Source organism: Dreissena polymorpha, chromosome 3, assembly GCF_020536995.1.
Source record: "Dreissena polymorpha isolate Duluth1 chromosome 3, UMN_Dpol_1.0, whole genome shotgun sequence".
Classification (NCBI taxonomy): domain Eukaryota; kingdom Metazoa; phylum Mollusca; class Bivalvia; order Myida; family Dreissenidae; genus Dreissena; species Dreissena polymorpha.
Genome location: NC_068357.1, coordinates 54,608,804 through 54,629,283, shown reverse-complemented (window position 1 = coordinate 54,629,283; position 20,480 = coordinate 54,608,804). Strand labels below are relative to the sequence as shown.

General features: G+C 33.7%; 1 protein-coding gene and 1 long non-coding RNA gene across 3 annotated transcripts in view; both read right to left on the bottom strand.

Annotated features, from left to right (window-relative positions):
* LOC127874211 (dnaJ homolog subfamily C member 9-like) overlaps positions 1 to 19,240 on the bottom strand; it is an 89,083-nt gene extending 69,843 nt beyond the window's left edge. The window contains exon 1 of one of the 2 annotated variants that reach the window (XM_052418442.1): positions 19,008 to 19,240. In XM_052418442.1, coding sequence (XP_052274402.1) covers positions 19,008 to 19,101 — 94 coding nt within the window. In that variant the 5' untranslated portion in view covers positions 19,102 to 19,240. The remainder of the gene's footprint in view (positions 1 to 19,007) is intronic. The other variant, XM_052418441.1, reaches the window with a different exon arrangement.
* On the bottom strand, positions 4,867 to 6,819 carry LOC127874223 (uncharacterized). The gene is made up of 3 exons (XR_008046715.1): positions 6,703 to 6,819; positions 6,035 to 6,145; positions 4,867 to 5,415 (listed from the first exon to the last, which is right to left on the bottom strand). It is a non-coding gene; the product is annotated as an uncharacterized LOC127874223 (long non-coding RNA).
* Positions 19,241 to 20,480: the final 1,240 nt, after the last annotated feature.

Here is a 20,480-nt window from a genome sequence, read left to right as displayed (position 1 = left end):
GGCATGTTGAAAAATTAAATCTTAATATAATCGTTTAAATAGAAACAATCACGATCATTTAAATTTAAACGATCACGCTATATTTCTCAATGCAAACAAAATGGCAGCAGTGCTTTTGTTTTTACCGTCGTCAATGGGCACGTTACTCTTACTGACGCAAGTGCCCGGATGTTGCTATATTATGAATAACAAGAAATATCTTTTAAAAAAGATATACGGCGTTGATTGTGGATGGAGTTTATGAAAGGTAAAGAGTTCAATGAATGAGATCAAGGATAGCGAATGTCTTTCTGTGCAGTTCTTAGCTGCATCACATGCGGAGTTTTTGCGGCTTATTTTACATTATTACTTATTGCTGGTTAAAAACCTATAGATACAAAACAGAAAACCAAAAGAATAATGGAAGTGAAATTAAAACATATGAGCCAACCGGCCACATGCGAAGTATCCGTACATATTTTAAATATTTATAGGCGCGTTCTTCGAACAAACCTGTTTTAGTGGTTTGTCGGGCATTGCTATTTGATTTGAGTATTAACAGTATCGAGAATCATCCCGCTCATGCTTAATACATTAGTCAATATATATGGTGGAATAATTCTTGTTAAATTAATTAAACATAATATTTATCATTGTATTGTTGAAAACACATTAAGAATCTATTATTGACATACCATAATTATATCGCTGGATATCTTCATTTAACATCTTTCTGGTCTAAAGAAAATTGCAGTTCACATAGTTCACACTATAGCATCTTTGTAATATAACGATTATTTTACTGGCCGCGAACTCCGGTCAGAACATAAGGTATTCGTAAAGACCCAGCGATGACCTGTATATAAACTCTGACATTCACACACAATAACCGCGAACTGACGAAGGTGTAGAATCTACGCACAAATTGTATTGATGTGAAGAGTTGAGTGTAAAACTGTTCTATCTATCATGCCTTTTCATACGAGAGAAAATTGTTTCATGATGAACACGCAGTAAAACAGTGTAGAAAGACGCGGCCATGTTTCCAATGTTCTGATGGTATTCTCAAATCAACCAATTGACTAAATGAAGTGTATTCATTCGTGGGTAGCTGTGGGCATTTTTATGAATGTAACCTAAAGGTCACCTAAGGTCAAAAGTGATGTTAATCAGCTACGCCGAAAAAGTAGCTTAATATTTGAGAATTAGAGCGTCAACAAGTTGGACTAATTGATACCACAGGGACATTTAATAAAAATTATCTACATACTACAAACAGTTCCCCAGATAAGCTGCGTATCTGCGTCTTTCACCCTATTAAACTTTTTAAAAACGTAAAGAAATATGATATAATGCGTATTGAAAAAGCAACCAACTTTACTTTTACGCAAATTCGTCAAATTTAATGCGTATGATACAATAGCTTCGATCGAAAATGCTTTGCTCATTTTCGGTATTTTCTCTTTAGAATTATTATTGTAACACGGCGACGTTTTCATTCAGCAAGCGCCTGGATGATGAAGAAGGACAACAGTAAAAGTTATTCAAATGCTCTGCGGACTAGATTTCATATTTCAATATAGCGTCTGACCAAATTATTGGCGACATACATGCATTTTCAATCTGACTTAATTTGTTGCTCGTTGTGCATGTATTTGTAAAGTGTCTGCACTTTCAGATTCTATTACGATGCAAAATAAAAATGTCTGAGAGAGGAAGATAGACGTCCGCAATTGTTGCACCAAAACATCAGTCGATATGTTTGACAGTTACAAAGATGTCAGTTAACATCAGTTTTTTTTAATTAAAGTTTATATTATGGACAGTGTCAAGGATTCAAGATATTATGAAACATAAGTTTATTAAAGTTAATTATGATAGTTTACAATTTTATTGAATCAATACAAGTGTGCAGCTTCAACAGAAGTAAAGCAGCAATGATTTTAATGTATGTATTTATGTAACTAATTCACCCTATTTCAAGAAATCACCCTATTTTTCCAAAATCAATGGGTGAAAACCCTATTTCCCAAATAATTATCTGGGGCACTGTACAAATATATATACAAGGGATACAACTGTAAAATTTTCAGCACAACACCATGATCTTAACAAAAGCAAAATAATTGCTTCCAACAGCTATTATCAATAGCCAAGACATTTATCTTTCAGAATATAACTATATCTTTATAGCAGTCAATGCTTAAATAGTTTTCTTTGAAACAGAAGTTTCATGAAAAACTGTAAAATTTTCGAACAACCACTTTGATATATTTTGTTCCATAATTTAATAATACTGAGCAGTTCAGCAAATTTTACCTTGTTTTATAATCCAAATATAATTTATGAATCAAAGTAGACAACTTTTATGATGGCATGTACCTGCATATGTGCAAAAAAACACCGTAAATCTTAAATCAGGGCTTTTTTTCCTGATTTTGTGAAGCGGCCTTGGCCCCCTCATTTTGTGAAAAACGAGTCGCGAACTTTTCAAAATTGTGAAAAAATGAGTCGCAAACTACTGAAAATTGTGAAATAACGAATTGTGAAATTCATAAATCAATGCATAAGTATAGTAAACGCATGTTTAACACTTAAATATTATGAAAATGTCCTTAAATAATGTAATAAAATCATATCTTCCTTGTATGAATAGTATATGCAGGGGTTTCACTGGCCCCAAAAAAGTTGTGCAACTTTATCGCGGTGTGAAAACCGCCAGTTATTCCAACTTGATTTATAAGAACAAGCATTTAAAGAACCTTACTACATAAATGAATGATGGCATTTACTGTATTTTTTATTACTTTTAGAAGTATGTTACTAAACTTAATTAATAAATAAATAACAACAAGTACCTTCATAAGTCTTAATAAGCTATATTTTTATATAAATAACTTGTTTTCACTTGATAAACCAGATAACCAACATAATATAATAATGTTAACAATAATGTTATAGTATCCTGCATAAATGTATCAGAATTATTTATTAAAACCTAGAATCACACAAATGTATATTGTCTGAAAGGAAAAATGAATCAAAAATCAGAAAATAAAGCATCTTAATTCAAATTGTTAAACAGTTACATTTGGTCATTTGGACATGTTATAAATCAACTTCTGTTTATTATCAAATTTCACAAATTATAAAACAACACCTATTGTTAAAAGGTTTTCTGTTATTTGTGGTGGTTGATTTCCAGGTCCAATTAAATGAACATTTTTCACATCTATTTCTTGTCTGAAAGGCACAGGATAATTGCAACCATTCATTCTTGTTGTCTGAAATAACACAAAACATATTTTTACAAACTATCAACAACAAATCAACACATAAATTTCACTACATTTAGATGTCCAAATTTTAACATATCCGAAATATAGTACAACGAGTGAAAGAACTACTTTTGATTTCAGAAATAGTTGGTATCTTAATTAAAATATATCGTTCCCAGAACATTATAATACTGAAACTGTTAAACATGTTCATGTGAATGGATCACAGTTATACTTCATTTGAACCAATATTTACAATAATTGCAAAATAAAATAACAAGTCTCGCTCTAGGTTACCAATGGCAATGCTTCATTTGCATAAAAAAATCAGATTACTTTCCTCATAATTTAATCCATGTCCGTTTTAATTGTGCATTTTAAAAACACTTACCCTTCTGTAGAATCTTCGGCTTTTTTATGGTTATCTTGAATTTCAATAAATCTGGATTATTTGGTGTGTTTTTTTATGCTTTTTGCATAGTACCGCGGGTCGTGTGATGCTTTTTTGTTTGGATAATGGTGAAGTTGATCGGCCGCGTGTAAACTAATATGCACCGGATTCAAAATTGTAATCAATTCACGTTTGTAATCCATTGAAACAACAACGTCATTTAAACGATTAGTAAACAAAAATTGCGAAATCGAAATGAAAAACGGTGAAGCGAAACTAAATTTAAAATGTCCGTTTTTGACAGTTTTGAACACAAAATGTCCGTTGTTTTTTTTTTAAATCAGGGCCGTATTGGATTGAATTGTACGTGTCCGTGAATTGTTAATTGTCCATGCCAAAATGTCCGTCCACGGCCAGTCTCAAAGAAAGAAAAAAAGCCCTGCTTAAATTGTTTACATTTTCTACAATCTTCAAGCATGTGTACATGCAAGTTGTTAAGTAATGTAACATGTAACTTTCCGGGTGTACTTTGTCCAGGGTTTTCCATGGAAATCCATGGAAAATATGAGGCTGGAGTATTCGGACTAAGTTTCCAGCCTTTTCCAGCGTCAATATTTAAAAAAAAGGGTGGAAAATTGTCCATGGTATGTGGAAATAGCCTGTAATAGTTTCCATGGTTTTCCAGGCTCCCTGGAATAATTACCATGGAACAATTTCCAGGGTTTTCCAGCCAGCATGGAATAAATACCGTCCGAATACTCCATGTAATCTGGAAAACCATGGAAAACCATGGATTTTTTTCCAGGGTTTTCCAGATTACATGGAGTATTCGGACGGTATTTTTTCCATGCTGGCTGGAAAACCCTGGAAAATGTTCCAGGGTTTTTCTTTGTTTAATATTCCATGGATGCCTGGTATAACATGGAAAATTGTCCAGCGTTTACCATGGTCACTGAATAGAAAAAGAAATTTCTGGTCTAAAAACAATATTCATGTATTAAATGAATACAATACTCGCAGCTTAAATAAATCATAATTTAAGGTTAGATTAAAACAAAACAAAAAATCAACATAATGCCTTAGTTTCTTCGATGTTTTATTTTGTTCACAATTCATCAAAATATAACATCAGATTACAAATTGTGTTAACATTTATTTAACAAATTATTCAGATCAAACAAGTGTTGTTTAATACATGCTTACAAAGCCTCTAGGTCCATTATCATAAATCAGGCCCTTACATAACAGAGCAGGCGCTACTTTAAAAGTTAAAAAGTATAATGCAACCTTAACAACATGTATTCAAAGTAACAAAATACAAGCAAGTCAAGTAATATACAGTAACAATTCACGAACCCTGTACAAACAATATACAAGAAACAAAATGAAAAATTTAAGTTATTTTAGCTACTTCATGTTTGTCACAATATATGTAGCTGCCCATGAGCACAAGGATACTATTTTTCTCAGCTACTTTCAATTTAATGCAATTTAGGTGCTCAATTTCATTAAAATACTTTTATATAATTTTATTGTTCAAAGAAATTCAGAACATAATGCATGTACATGTATTACTTTCCAAGTGACAGTTTAAAATATAATTGCAAGTCTAAAACTTGTGAAGGCAGCTTAGTAAATTATAAGTACCCAGGTGGGATAAAATTACAGTTTTTAAAAACTTTTTTGTTAATTAGCTGGGCTTCAGTAGGTCGTGGATCTTTTATAGAACTTGTACTGCTGTTATACTGTACGGCTCCTGCATGATCTCTGAAAGAAAAACAAAGCAAACAATATTACAAGAAAGTCATAAGTTTTTTACATTCATCTGTAAAAGTAAATGTGCAGCAATCATATGATTGAATATCTATACTTCAATGCTCATTCATATTTTAATCTATTTTAGATATTTCATATCACTGCTCAATTCGGTACATCTGGCTTTTTTGTATTTGAGCGAACATTTACAATCCTAAGTAGTTAGCAATTATTTCTTTTCCATTTACTGAAATTTATTCTCTTAAAGTTTGCAAGCGGGCTTTAATCTACTTGCAAACAGGCAACCACACAGGAAAACTGAGACTTTCAAGTGAATAAATTGGTGATTTAACTTATATTTTTATATGACTCTCTTTTATTTTGAAATTTATATTGTTGTTTTCTTAAATGCCCCAAAACGGGGTACACTAGCATGTATCTGGAAACTCAAACATATATAGGAATTTTATATTCAGATATTGCTATATGAAAGATATGCTTATTTGCTAATTCATATAAAAATAACCTGTAATTGAAACTAGACCAAAATATTGGATACCAAAAAGACAAAATACTTTCAGGTGGTTAACACTAAATTACTTATATGAGCCCGGGGCATAACAATATTTACCATGAATTTGTGGCCATGTTAGTCCTCTTGGTAAATGCGCCAAAAGAGCCGCTTTGCTGTCTTGGGTTATTTCCCTGCCAAACTCTGCAGTATCTTCCATCAACTGGTCAGCTACAGTTAAAGCACATAATGAAAATGTATATAGAAAATAATTCAAGTATTGTTTTAAATATTTAGTAAAATTGTCTTTAAATAATAACTTACAATGAAGTTAATACATCACAAAGCAAAGCATAACAAAATTTGTAGGTATGATTAGTACAAATTTATTATTGCTATAATTAGAATGATGTGTAATTCTATTGGTATGAAAATGCACAGTGAAACCTAAAAAACAATGCTATTGGTTTAATTAATTTATTTATAAACATTAACAGCATTAATGAGCATTGAGTTCTCATCATGCACAGCACATAACTCCCTTAGCCTCAGTTCCCTAGGCATGCATTATAAACTTCCGATACTACATTCCAGCTTATTAATATCTCCACATAGGACTTCCTTTATCAAGCTGCAAACTGCACTTAGTGAAAATGTGTGTGACAGCTGCTTTTAAACTTCTATATTTGCCATACTTTTACCTTGAATGTCACATAAAAAAGGTCTACAATGATGACATAAGAAGAATAAATTTAAAGGAATATTTAGAAATAATGAAAAGCACAAACCTTCAGTTGTTGTTCTATTCCTAGACAGACTTCTGAAACACTTGTATGCATCACTTTTTAACAACATTTCATGTCACTTTCCAAATGATATCCATACATTATTATTTTAAGAAATTCTTGTTAATGGAAAAACTCATTAACTCTACAGTTTGTGAACATAACATTAACTTCATTTTAACAACAAGTTTAACCTGCAAATTTTCTACAATACGCCAGAATTTCAATCTAACAGGTAAACTTTCTGTATTTGAACTCAGCCAATCAGAAAAGGCTGTGATATTTTATAACCAATAGATTAGCAGCAGACATATCTGACTCACACACAGGTTTATCAGATAGTTTGTTAATTGCAAACCTGGACTGTAGTTAAATATTGAGTGAGTATACACCTTGAACAGGGTTAAAGAATTTAAACTTGTAGACATTGCTTTGAAAGTTACTACTATTACTTCTACTACTAGTACTACTACTACTACTACTACTATTTCTGCAAAACTACTACTACTATTACAACAGCCACAACAACAACAACAACAACAACAACAACAACAACAACTACTACTACTACTACTACTACTACTACTACTACTACTACTGCTACTTCTACTTATACTACTACTACTACTACTACTACTTCTACTACTACTACTATTACTACTACTGCTACTGCTGCTACTACTGCTACTACTACTACTACTACTACTGCTTCAACTACTACTACTACTACTGCTACTGCTGCTGCTACTACTCCTGCTGCTGCTGCTGCTGCTACTATTACTGCTACTGCTGCTGCTGCTGCTACTACTACTACAACTCCTGCTGCAGTGACTACTACTACTACTACTGCTGCTGCTGCTGCTGCTGCTGTTACTACTACTACTACCACTACTACTACTACTACTACTACTACTACTAGTACTTCAACTACTATTGCTACTACTACTGCTACTGATGCTGCTGAGGCTGCTACTGCTACTACTGCTGCTGCTGCTACTTCTACTACTACTACTACTTCTACTACTACTACTGCTGCTGCTGCTAATGCTACTTCCTTAACTACTACTACTACTGCTGCTACTAGTATTGTTATTATTATTTATACTACTATTGCTACCGTTACTGCTACTATTCCTGTAAATGCTGAAACAACAACACAATAATAACTGCTACTACTGCTACTGTCACTTAAATTTGCACCAATAGTATAATTATCAGTAGTTTAACTGCTTATACAACTTATACAACAACCACTTTTACTTCTACTCCTACAACATATTCTACTGCCAGCCTCAGCATTACTACTTCTACCACTACTACTACTACTATAACTACTACTATTTCTGCCCAAACTATGCACATTGTTTTATGTTTTATTCATATGTTGTGTAAATTGTTGAACTCTGATTTACTTTGAATAAAATGTGTTGCATTTTTATAAGTTATTTTCTCCTCTTGTAAAGTCAAGTTTTTTCCAGGGTCAGCTGAAAATGTTAGAGTCTTTTCCATGCTTAAAAAATTCTATGTTCCACTTTCCATGCTATCTGGAAATATTTTCCATGGTTATCCAGCCTAAATCCAGCGTTTTCCATTCCTTTTCCATGCTTTTCCATCCAAGGCTGGAAAATGCTTGGAAAAAAAGTCCACGTTTCATGGACATTTCTAGAACAAAACCCTGGAAAACCCTGGAAACTGTTTCAAATTCCAGGGATTTCGTTATACCATGGATTTCCAGCTTAAGTTCCATGATTACCCTGGACAATGTACACCCGGGTTGATTGGTTAGCTGTTTCCTGCAGTGGAGAATTAACCAATCAAATCGCATGTTTGAAATACATGAAGTGTAATATCTAAAATGAAAGAAGACTATTGTTAATGTGACATTGAAGTGTTTTTATATGAATTTCGAGCAAAATATCACAATTAATTGTAATTATGTTATATTAAACTTTAAAAAGAAACTAGCAAATGAATATGTACGTTCAAAAGGGGTTAGTATATATAAAGGAATATGGAAATTACAACTAGAATCATCAGTTTTCAGTGGTGCACACTTGTGTCGCAGTTAGGATTTTTGAGCTTTTTTGCATGAAAGGTATCGGGGACGATTGAACTTTACCGGTACGCAACACTTAACATCAAACAGCGTACCCTAACCCTTAACACATAACAACTAATGCAACACCTTATAATCCTTTTATCCTATATATTTCTTTAGTATTGGGGGTTACCGCCTCCAAACCCCCGCTTTGTTGATGGTGGTAAACAACTGTGTACCGGTAAAGTTCAATCTAGCCAGGTATCGTTTTAATTTAATGAATGATCGTAGTTTATTGCCAAGTTTATTATCTTCTGAAAGATAAATGTCTCTGCTGTTTGTATACCGTTTATTTTGTGTAATTAATGCTTTTAGAAGATATTTTTTTGCTTTTGTTTAGACCATGGTGTTGTGCAGGAAATTTGACAGTTGCATCCCTTGTCTACTGTTATATAGAATGTAGCTAAAGAAACTTCAGCGTACAGTTTATATAGTATTGACAGACCTGTACGCTGAAGCCAACCCTGTAACGAAAGTCAACCAGAGTCATAACATATTTATGTTACGCTATAAATCAAAGAAAGCTCATTTTCTTAGATACATTTCTACATATATTGGTGAATGCAGTGTTTTTTATGGCAATCTCGGGCCGATATTCGGCCCCATTCCCCTAAAAAAAAGAGAATATATTTTTCCCCCATTTTGTAAAAAAAATCCCCTCGGAAGTTTAAAAAAAAAATAAAAAATTGTTTTTATTAAAAAGAACTGTCTCATAATCATGATAAATATATCTCAAATTTATTTCATAAACAACTAACAAAGTATATCACTATAATTTATATTATTTTGAATTATTATAAAGAGTTACCGGTATATTAAATAGTTTTTCCCAAATCAGTGGACTTTTCACATTAGTTGCATTTTTCTCCCAAAATGGCCAGGAAAAGGCCTGATGTCATACATGCAAGAAATGTTTGGGTCCAAATCGGGACAGTCCATAAAAAATGTCGGAACATTTTACCAAAAAGCAGGACACCTAAAACGATCAATCATGCCACCTTTACTGAAGTCAGTAATCAGCTAATTACTTACAAAACCCATACATGCCATAATTTTTCAGACCAATTCCGGGACATTGAGTTAAATTGTCCGGGACTTTTGCCGATTTTCCGGGACATGTATAAAATGTAGCGATATTTATAGAAATATGCATTTTGGTACGGTTTTTAATGTTTTGCATCGTTAATTGCAAAAGTTCGAAAGCCTATCCGAAATACACTTGATCTATTAACGTCAAATTAAACATTACTACTTCCGTTACTAGATACAAGCCACGTGTTTTCAGTGTAAGCGTTCTAAACATAGATGGTGATGTCACTGCGTTATTGTTATTAAGACCAGTGTGTAACGCGTAGTGGTTGATACGCCTTTATTAATTTATAACATTTATATAATAAAAATTACAACAATACAGTACCGTTAGACAATTAACAACCACATTGAACAATGCCGCCTTTTTGGTTTGACCGCGAGTTCACGTGAGACAATCGATATGATAACAGGACCCCTGTTAATTGATCTATTTTGAGACGTAGCGTAGTCTGCCTATTCGGGTAGGCATTTTCATGGAGACGCTGCAGATATACACAGATTCGAGGTGCAGTTAAGCCTAAGATAAGGTACATGTATATATGGATTTTGTAAATTCCGGGACATTTGACAGATTTCCGGGACAGCGGGACAAGTTCTTCATTTCCGGGACTGTCCCGGACAATCCGGGACGTATGGCATGTATGACAAAACCTCATAATTTCTGGCAAATATTGATGATAAATGTGTTAACAATGTAGAATTGCATGAACACAGACGTTCTTCATTTTCCGGAAGTAAACAAACATGTGCATTATGAAGATGAACCCATTTGTGACTAAGGCAACATTCAACGGGATGTGCGCACATCGAGCACTGTTTTTATTCAACCAATCTTCCTTTATTTCTTAATTTAGATTGATGCAATATGTACAAATTATTTTCTGAAAATCATCCAAAAACGAAAGTAAATTTATGTCTCTTAATAAGCTTTATTTTTATATAAATAACTTGTTTTCACTTGATAAACCAGATAACCAACATAATATAATAATGTTAACAATAATGTTATAGTATCCTGCATAAATGTATCAGAATTATTTATTAAAACCTAGAATCACACAAATGTATATTGTCTGAAAGGAAAAATGAATCAAAAATCAGAAAATAAAGCATCTTAATTCAAATTGTTAAACAGTTACATTTGGTCATTTGGACATGTTATAAATCAACTTCTGCTTATTATCAAATTTCACAAATTATAAAACAACACCTATTGTTAAAAGGTTTTCTGTTATCTGTGGTGGTTGATTTCCAGGTCCAATTAAACGAACATTTTTCACATCTATTTCTTGTCTGAAAGGCACAGGATAATTGCAACCATTCATTCTTGTTGTCTGAAATAACACAAAACATATTTTTACAAACTATCAACAACAAATCAACACATAAATTTCACTATATTTAGATGTCCAAATTTTTACATATCCGAAATATAGTACAACGAGTGAAAGAACTACTTTTGATTTCAGAAATAGTTGGTATCTTAATTAAAATATATCGTTCCCAGAACATTATAATACTGAAACTGTTAAACATGTTCATGTGAATGGATCACAGTTATACTTCATTTGAACCAATATTTACAATAATTGCAAAATAAAATAACAAGTCTCGCTCTAGGTTACCAATGGCAATGCTTCATTTGCATAAAAAAATCAGATTACTTTCCTCATAATATAATCCATGTCCGTTTTAATTGTGCATTTTAAAAACACTTACCCTTCTGTAGAATCTTCGGCTTTTTTATGGTTATCTTGAATTTCAATAAATCTGGATTATTTGGTGTGTTTTTTTTTATGTTTTTCGCATAGTACCGCGGGTCGTGCGACGCTATTTTGTTTGGATAATGGTGAAGTTGATCGGCCGCGCATAAACTAATATGCACCGGATTCAAAATTGTAATCAATTCACGTTTGTAATCCATTGAAACAATGACGTCATTTAAACGATTAGTAAACAAAAATTGCGAAACCAAAATGAAAAACGGTGAAGCGAAACTTAATTTTAAAATGTCCGTTTTTGACAGTTTTGAGCACAAAATGTCCGTTTTTTTTGTAAACAAGAGGGCCATGATGGCCCTGAATCGCTCACCTGACTCCTTAAGATCAGATGAAAACGTTGACCTCTATTGTCTACACAATGTTTTTCTATGATCTGACCTAGTGACCTAGTTCCTGACTCTAGATGACCCAAATACAATCCCAATCCAGATTTCATCAAGATAAACATTCTGACCACAGTTCATAAATATTGGATGAAAACTGTGACCTCTATTGTCAACACAAGGTTTTTCTATTTATTTGACCTAGATTTTTACCCCAGATGACCCAAATACAATCCCACCCAGATTTCATCAAGAATTCTGACCAAATTTCATAAAGGTTGGATGAAAACTGTGATCTCTAATGTCTACACAAGGTTTTTCTATTATTTGACCTAGTGACCTAGTTTTTGACCCCAGATGACCCAAATAAAATCCCAACCCAGATTTCATCAAGATAAACATTCTGACCAAATTTTATAAAGATTGGATGAAAACTGTGACCTCTATTGTCTACAGAAGGTTGTTCTATTATTTGACCTAGTGACCTTGTTTTTGACCCCAGATGACCCAAATACAATCCCAAACCGGATTTCATCAAGATAAACATTTTGACCAAATTTCATCAAGATTGGATGCAAACTGTGACCTCTACTGTCTACACAAACAAATTGTTGACGGACGGACGCACGGACACACGCAGGCACGCACAACGGACGCTGGACATCACACGATCACATAAGCTCACCGTGTCACTTCATGACAGGTGACCTTAAAATATGTGTCGGAGATAAACATGAACAGTTGTGGTTAAAATCCCATAGAAACAAGGGCTGTTTGTAAAACATGCATGCCCCCCTATATGGGCTATAAGTTGTAGTAGCAGCCATTGTGTGAATACGTTTTTTGTTACTGTGAATGGTGGTGGTGGTGGTGTAGTAGTAGTAGTAGTAGTAGTAGTAGTAGTAGTAGAAGTAGTAGTAGTAGTAGTAATAGTAGTTGTAGTAGAAGTAGTAGTAGTAGAAGTAGTAGTAGTAGTAGTAGTAGAAGTAGTAGTAGTAGTAGTAGTAGTAGTAGTAGTAGTAGTAGTAGTAGTGGTGGTAGTAGTAGTAGTAGTAGTAGTAGTAGTAGTAGTAGTAGTAGTAGTAGTAGTAGTAGTGGTAAAAGTAGTAGTAGTAGTTGCAGTAGTAGTAGAAGTAGTAATAGTAGACATGGTGGTGGTGGTGGTGGTGGTGGTGGTAGTAGTAGTAGTACTAGTAGTAGAAGTAGTAGTAGTAGTAGTAGTAGTAGTAGTAGTAGAAGTAGTAGTAGTAGTAGTAGTAGAAGTAGTAGTAGTAGTAGTAGTAGTAGTAGTAGTAGTAGTAGTAGTAGTAGTAGTAGTAGTAGCAGTAGCAGAAGCAGTAGCAGCATTACAAGACCAATACTTAAGAATGATCAAATAGGAAAAGGTAACCTAGCACTGGCAGTAAATATGGGGCTCATTTACAGGTCAGATTTGGAATCTCTGCTGTAAAATGAGATTTTGAATGAATTAAAGGGAGGCAAATCTGTAATAAAAAGAACATGCATAAACCGTAGTTGTTTCCCTTGTATGAACCATGCTAAATCCTTACAAGTTTGGAAAGAATTGGATGAAAAATTTGGACTTTATTGCATAAACACCATTTTCTCAATTCAAGGGGAGGTAATTCTGTACTTCATGGACCAATAATGCTCATTTTTTGTAGGGTTTGTGTCCTCATTGATATAAAGACACTTTGCAAATTTGGAAAGGATCGGACAAAAAATGTGGAAGATTTTTGAAAGTTTTCACAAAATAGGCAAAAACGAATAAACATGCAAAGTTCAACGAGCTCCTGCGGCCATGTTTTTTGACGAATCAAATTTCTTTGAACAACTTTTTCAGGGGAGCCTTCAAAGATCATCCCTGTGAAATTTTTTGAAAATCTGATGAGCCGTTTCTGACAAGAAGATTTTTTAAGGTTTTTACCATATATGGTCATGGCGGCCATCTTGGTTATGTGATCAAATTTTTTTTAACAATTCTTTTGTCCCATGACCTAGGGATGCTCCACATGAAATTTAGTTGAAATTGGCTCAATGGTTTAGTAGAAGAAGATGTTTACAAATTGTTTACAGACAGACGGACGCACGCCGGACGCCGAGTTATCACAATAGCTCATGAGCTAAAAATCAGGGCCGTATTGGATTGAATTGTACGTGTCCGTGAATTGTTAATTGTCCATGCCAAAATATCAAAATGTCCGTCCACGGCCAGTCTCAAAGAAAGAAAAAAAGCCATGCTTAAATTGTTTACATTTTCTACAATCTTCAAGCATGTGTACATGCAAGTTGTTAAGTAATGTAACATGTAACTTGATTGGTTAGCTGTTTCCTGCAGTGGAGAATTAACCAATCAAATCGCATGTTTGAAATACATGAAGTGTAATATCTAAAATGAAAGAAGACTATTGTTAATGTGACATTGAAGTGTTTTTATATGAATTTCGAGCAAAATATCACAATTAATTGTAATTATGTTATATTAAACTTTAAAAAGAAACTAGCAAATGAATATGTACGTTCAAAAGGGGTTAGTATATATAAAGGAATATGGAAATTACAACTAGAATTATCAGTTTTCAGTGGTGCACACTTGTGTCACAGTTAGGATTTTTGAGCTTTTTTGCATGAAAGGTATCGGGGACGATTGAACTTTACCGGTACGCAACACTTAACATCAAACAGCGTACCCTAACCCTTTACACATAACAACTAATGCAACACCTTATAATCCTTTTATCCTATATATTTCTTTAGTATTGGGGGTTACCGCCTCCTAACCCCCGCTTTGTCGATGGTGGTAAACAACTGTGTACCGGTAAAGTTCAATCTAGCCAGGTATCGTTTTAATTTAATGAATGATCGTAGTTTATTGCCAAGTTTATTATTTTCTGAAAGATAAATGTCTCTGCTGTTGGTATACCGTTTATTTTGTGTAATTAATGCTTTTAGAAGATATTTTTTTGCTTTTGTTTAGACCATGGTGTTGTGCAGGAAATTTGACAGTTGTATCCCTTGTCTACTGTTATATAGAATGTAGCTAAAGAAACTTCAGCGTACAGTTTATATAGTATTGACAGACCTGTACGCTGAAGCCAACCCTGTAACGAAAGTCAACCAGAGTCATAACATATTTATGTCACGCTATAAATCAAAGAAAGCTCATTTTCTTAGATACATTTCTACATATATTGGTGAATGCAGTGTTTTTTATGGCAATCTCGGGGCCGATATTCGGCCCCATTCCCCTAAAAAAAAGAGAATATATTTTTCCCCCATTTTGTAAAAAAAATCCCCTCGGAAGTTTAAAAAAAAAAAAAAATTATTTTTATTAAAAAGAACTGTCTCATAATCATGATAAATATATCTCAAATTTATTTCATAAACAACTAACAAAGTATATAACTATAATTTATATTATTTTGAATTATTATAAAGAGATACTGGTACATTAAAAAGTTTTTCCCAAATCAGTGGACTTTTCACATTAATTGCATTTTTCTCCCAAAATGGCCAGGAAAAGGCCTGATGTCATACATGCCAGAAATGTTTGGGTCTAAATCGGGACAGTCCATAAAAAATGTCGGGACATTTTACCAAAAAGCAGGACACCTAAAATGATCAATCATGCCACCTTTACTGAAGTCAGTAATCAGCTAATTACTTACAAAACCCATACATGCCATAATTTTTCAGACCAATTCCGGGACATTGAGTTAAATTGTCCGGGACTTTTGCCGATTTTCCGGGACATGTATAAAATGTAGCGATATTTATAGACATATGCATTTTGGTACGGTTTTTAATGTTTTGCATCGTTAATTGCAAAAGTTTGAAAGCCTATCCGAAATACACTTGACCTATTAAAGTCAAATTTAACATTACTACTTCCGTTACTAGATACAAGCCACGTGTTTTCAGTGTAAGCGTTCTAAACATAGATGGTGATGTCACTGCGTTATTGTTATTAAGACCGGTGTGTAACGCGCAGTGGTTGATACGCCTTTATTAATTTATAACATTTATATAATAAAAATTACAACAATACAGTACCGTTAGATCGTCAACTCAAATCAATTCACAATACATACAACCAATCACAATAAAACAAATACAAACAAAACAGTACAGGTAGATTGTCAACTTAAAATCCGGACAGTCACACATTAATTTTTTACTCAGAGATGTTGGACTTTAGATGTGTGAACAACTACCCTTTGCCCTTACGCAGCGGGAAATAATGACGTAGTAGATTAAAGTCAATTAACAACCACATTGAACAATGCCGCCTTTTCGGTTTGACCGCGAGTTCACGTGAGACAATCGATATGATAACAGGACCCCTGTTAATTGATCTATTTTGAGACGTAACGTAGTCTGCCTATTCAGGTAGGCATTGTCATGGAGACGCTGCAGATATACACAGATTCGAGGTGCAGTTAAGCCTAAGATAAGGTACATGTATATATGGATTTTGTAAATTCCGGGACATTTGACAGATTTCCGGCATGTATGGCATGTATGACAAAACCACATCATCATTTCTGGCAAATATTGATGATAAATGTGTTTACAATGTAGAATTGCATGAACACAGACGTTCTTCATTTTCCGGAAGTAAACAAACATGTGCATTATGAAGATGAACCCATTTGTGACTAAGGCAACATTCAACGGGATGTTCGCACATCGAGCACTGTTTTTATTCAACCAATCTTCCTTTAACTCTTAATTTAGATTGATGCAATATGTACAAATTATTTTCTGAAAATCATCCAAAAACGAAAGTAAATTTATGTCTCTTGTATCGGTCAGCGCTCGATTTGTTTGACATATAATACATTGAATACCGCGTAATAATAGTATCTTTGGACTTGATTTGGGCCATGAAATACAAAAGCAATCTGCTTAATGCACTGCGATGCATCTATCCCTAGCAATTAACAACCCTTATCATAAAAAATACCCTGGTGTGAATGCCCGATAAAATCAATAATTTGCCGATATATCGCTGATAATGTGTCAAAAACAACACTGGATCACTCGACTAGTAGATATGGTTTGTTAATAGGGGGCAATAAAGGGATAAGGGATGGTAATTAAAGCCAGACAGAGCTTGAATAGGGAATTTTATAGGAGGTTTTGGGGATTCCGATAATGACGTCACGTTTGCGCATGCTCAAATTTTGGCCGTCAAAACTGCGGCCTTTCTGCTATTGTTTGCATTGATGAAGCGCATCGTGATAAGGTTACAAACATATTCGCGACCCTTTTGATGAACAAAAAATACTCAGAAATTGAAATTCTTTCAGATTAAATTGAATCCAATGAACGAACACAAATAAGGACGAAACAAACAACAAATTGATTGAATTTATGTAATCAACATATAGAAACTGATTTGAACCTATTTGTCTGTAAAAACTTACCTTGTTACAGATTAACTAAATCCTCTTGATAAATGTTAATGTTTTTAATTTAATTGTTCACACCAATTTTGACACTCTTTGTTTCAGCATTTTAACCCAGTGTTTAATTGCACCTTTCTTTATCACAGACCAATTATCTCGATATGATCTGATACTGTCCAGACTATTACTAAGAAAACAGTGTGTCATAAACCCAGGGACCTATACTTGTATGACTCTGTATCGGGTCTCTGCATAAACCACATGTGTCTGGTCATTAAACACAATTTATGATACCTCCATGTCATCTCTCGACATATTAAGTCAAAAACTTAACAGTTGCTTTGCTATTTGAACATATTTAAAAATAGACATTTGTCCGAAATGGATTAACAGCTAGGAACTATTAAGTATATATATATAAGCCAGTTTAAACATAATAATAAAGTGTTTAATAACTATACATTTAAAATATTGTACACATTAACTGCTACACAATTAACGTATTTAACGGATACCTGCACATGTAAATTCTACTATAATGTGTTAAGATCGTGCGTTACTGCAGTGTTCGAAACATCATCATGAAAACAAGCAATCGCGTTTGGTCATTATAGGGATATAAAATACTTGCGTTAAATAAATTAAATGCGTAGATTAATGGTATCATAAAATGCTAGATTTGTATTGCTCATTATCACTACAGACGAGTTTTCAATATACGTGTACATGTAAAGACAGTTTAATTTGCAAAATATGCAGGTGTTTTTTCAATTTGAATGCTTAAATTTATTAATATTTTCATTCAATGTTCACGAAACGAAAATTCATTCAATGTAAAAGAAAATTAAAACTACATTTCAAGATTGAAATGTAGTGAGCTATTTTAGGGCTCTGTTTTATAACTGATTCAATGCACCCCTTACACTAATTTTCAATCCCGGATGAAAAATAACACTATCGCATCCACACCACTTATAATAATATTCAAATCATTATATGTTTTATTATTTTTGAAATATCATTAATTAAATTCTTATTTTAAAAAAGAATACGGGTATTTATAGTTTTGTTTTGTGAAATTGTAAGTATTAAGTCTTCCGACGACCTTTACTCTGATACAATGTAATTGGCCGCGATCAAGAAGTTGACGGCCAATCTATTTTTAGTAACGGAAAACCCCTCTTGTGACGTCACACAAAAACCTCCTATTGTGAATCTAAAGAGCGTATATCGTTTAGTTCGAATGTCGGGACAAATAGTGATACATCGGACACCGGGACAAACATCCCAAAAGCAGGACTGTCCCGCCAAGATAGGGACGTTTGGCATGTATGCCTGATGTATCTATATTGTGTAACAGAACCTTAGAAAACAGATATTCGTAATAACTTAATCCTAAAGAAACAGCAAAAGGAAACAAAAAATATCTGGGGGTGTATTGTCCAGGGAGCAGGGGTGAATTGTCTAGGGGTGAATTGTCTCCTGGGGGTGAATTGTCTTGCGGGTGAATTGTCTCGCTTCCTTATATAGATTATAGTATGTAGTTTTTTTTCTTAAAGATCCCTGTGATTGATACCAGGCATTGCACAAGTGTAGTCGTTACCTTCATTTTCCGTAGCTGTTTTCTTCAACCCTAGTATTTTATACAGGTCATCAGTTCCGAATTCCGATCGACAACTTTGAAGAAAACTAGGCATGTTTTAAAAATAAACAGACTAAATTGTTTTCGACAGAATATAATGTTTTCAATATATTCCCGCCAATCCTTGTGACCAAAATATTTGACGGTTATAATAAACGCACGCTTTAAGAAGAGTTAACTGGTTCCCCGTTGAATATAACCGTTGACTATAATATATTAGAGAGTAACGATAGATAAGGGGAGGTAACCAATCTATAAGAAAAATCCACGAAAATACCTAAATTATGGAACATATTTGTGCCACCACTTAACAACTTAAAATAACATGAAAACAATGGAGGATTTCGCGAAAAAGAAATTCTTTTCGCGAAACGAAGATTAATTTTCACGGAAATAAATATATTATGTTAACACGAATTTATGCATGTTAGTGCTCTAAACTGCCAACACATACAGATAAAATTTTCATGAAATAATGAAAGATTTCGCGAAAACAAATAATTTTTCTCGAAATCAGATAACATCATGAAATTATGAATATAAATTCGCGAAAGATGCCAGTTATATAAATATAGATGCTCTTCAATCGGTGAACATTGTCTTTATCCTACAGACCAAGGAGTGTACGTGCATACTATAGCAAGTAGTAAGTTTCCTTTTATTGTTTATTTTTAATGTAAATGCATCTTTTTTGAAGAAAATTCATGTAGCTGTTTTTACATATTTATTTTCAGACACAAAAATGGAAATTACTGGGTGAGAAATGGATGTGCGATTTTTCTGTATTCATTAATGCAACAGTCTGCACAGAGTCAATGTCACATTTAGAGTTCAAAGGTCGAACACGGTACAGTACCAATGTCCCCCTTTGGGAAGCCACTTGTTAGACCTTTGGATTTTTTATTTGAATAATAGATCTCTAATTTTCTATATGGTTATTCCAGATCATGCCCGCATACGATATTCATGACGCCGATCTTCAGGGTATGTCATCATCACAGCTTATTGTTGTGTATCGTCAGAGAGGTTATTCTATACGTGAAATTATTGGAGTTATGGCCATACGACATGGCAAAATAACAAGCGAACGATCAATTTTCCGAGTCTTGAGACGTTGCCGTCTGACTAGAGGTCAAAGTCAGCACAGTCTCGAAGAAATTATTCAAGGAATATTGCTTGAGTTATCAGCTTCCGGTGAAAATGCTGGTCACCGGCAAATGCATCAAAGACTCCTTATAAATCACGGACTTGCATCCGTGATGGTTCGTCTATAATTTTAGGACTCATTGATCCACAAGGTGTTGCATTAAGGCAGGCGGGAAGGTTAAGGCGGAGAATTTATATAAACAATGGTTCCAATTTTGCAATCCATTTAGATGGCTGGGACAAATTGAAGCCATACGGTTTGTCAATCCATGGAGCTGTGGATAGATT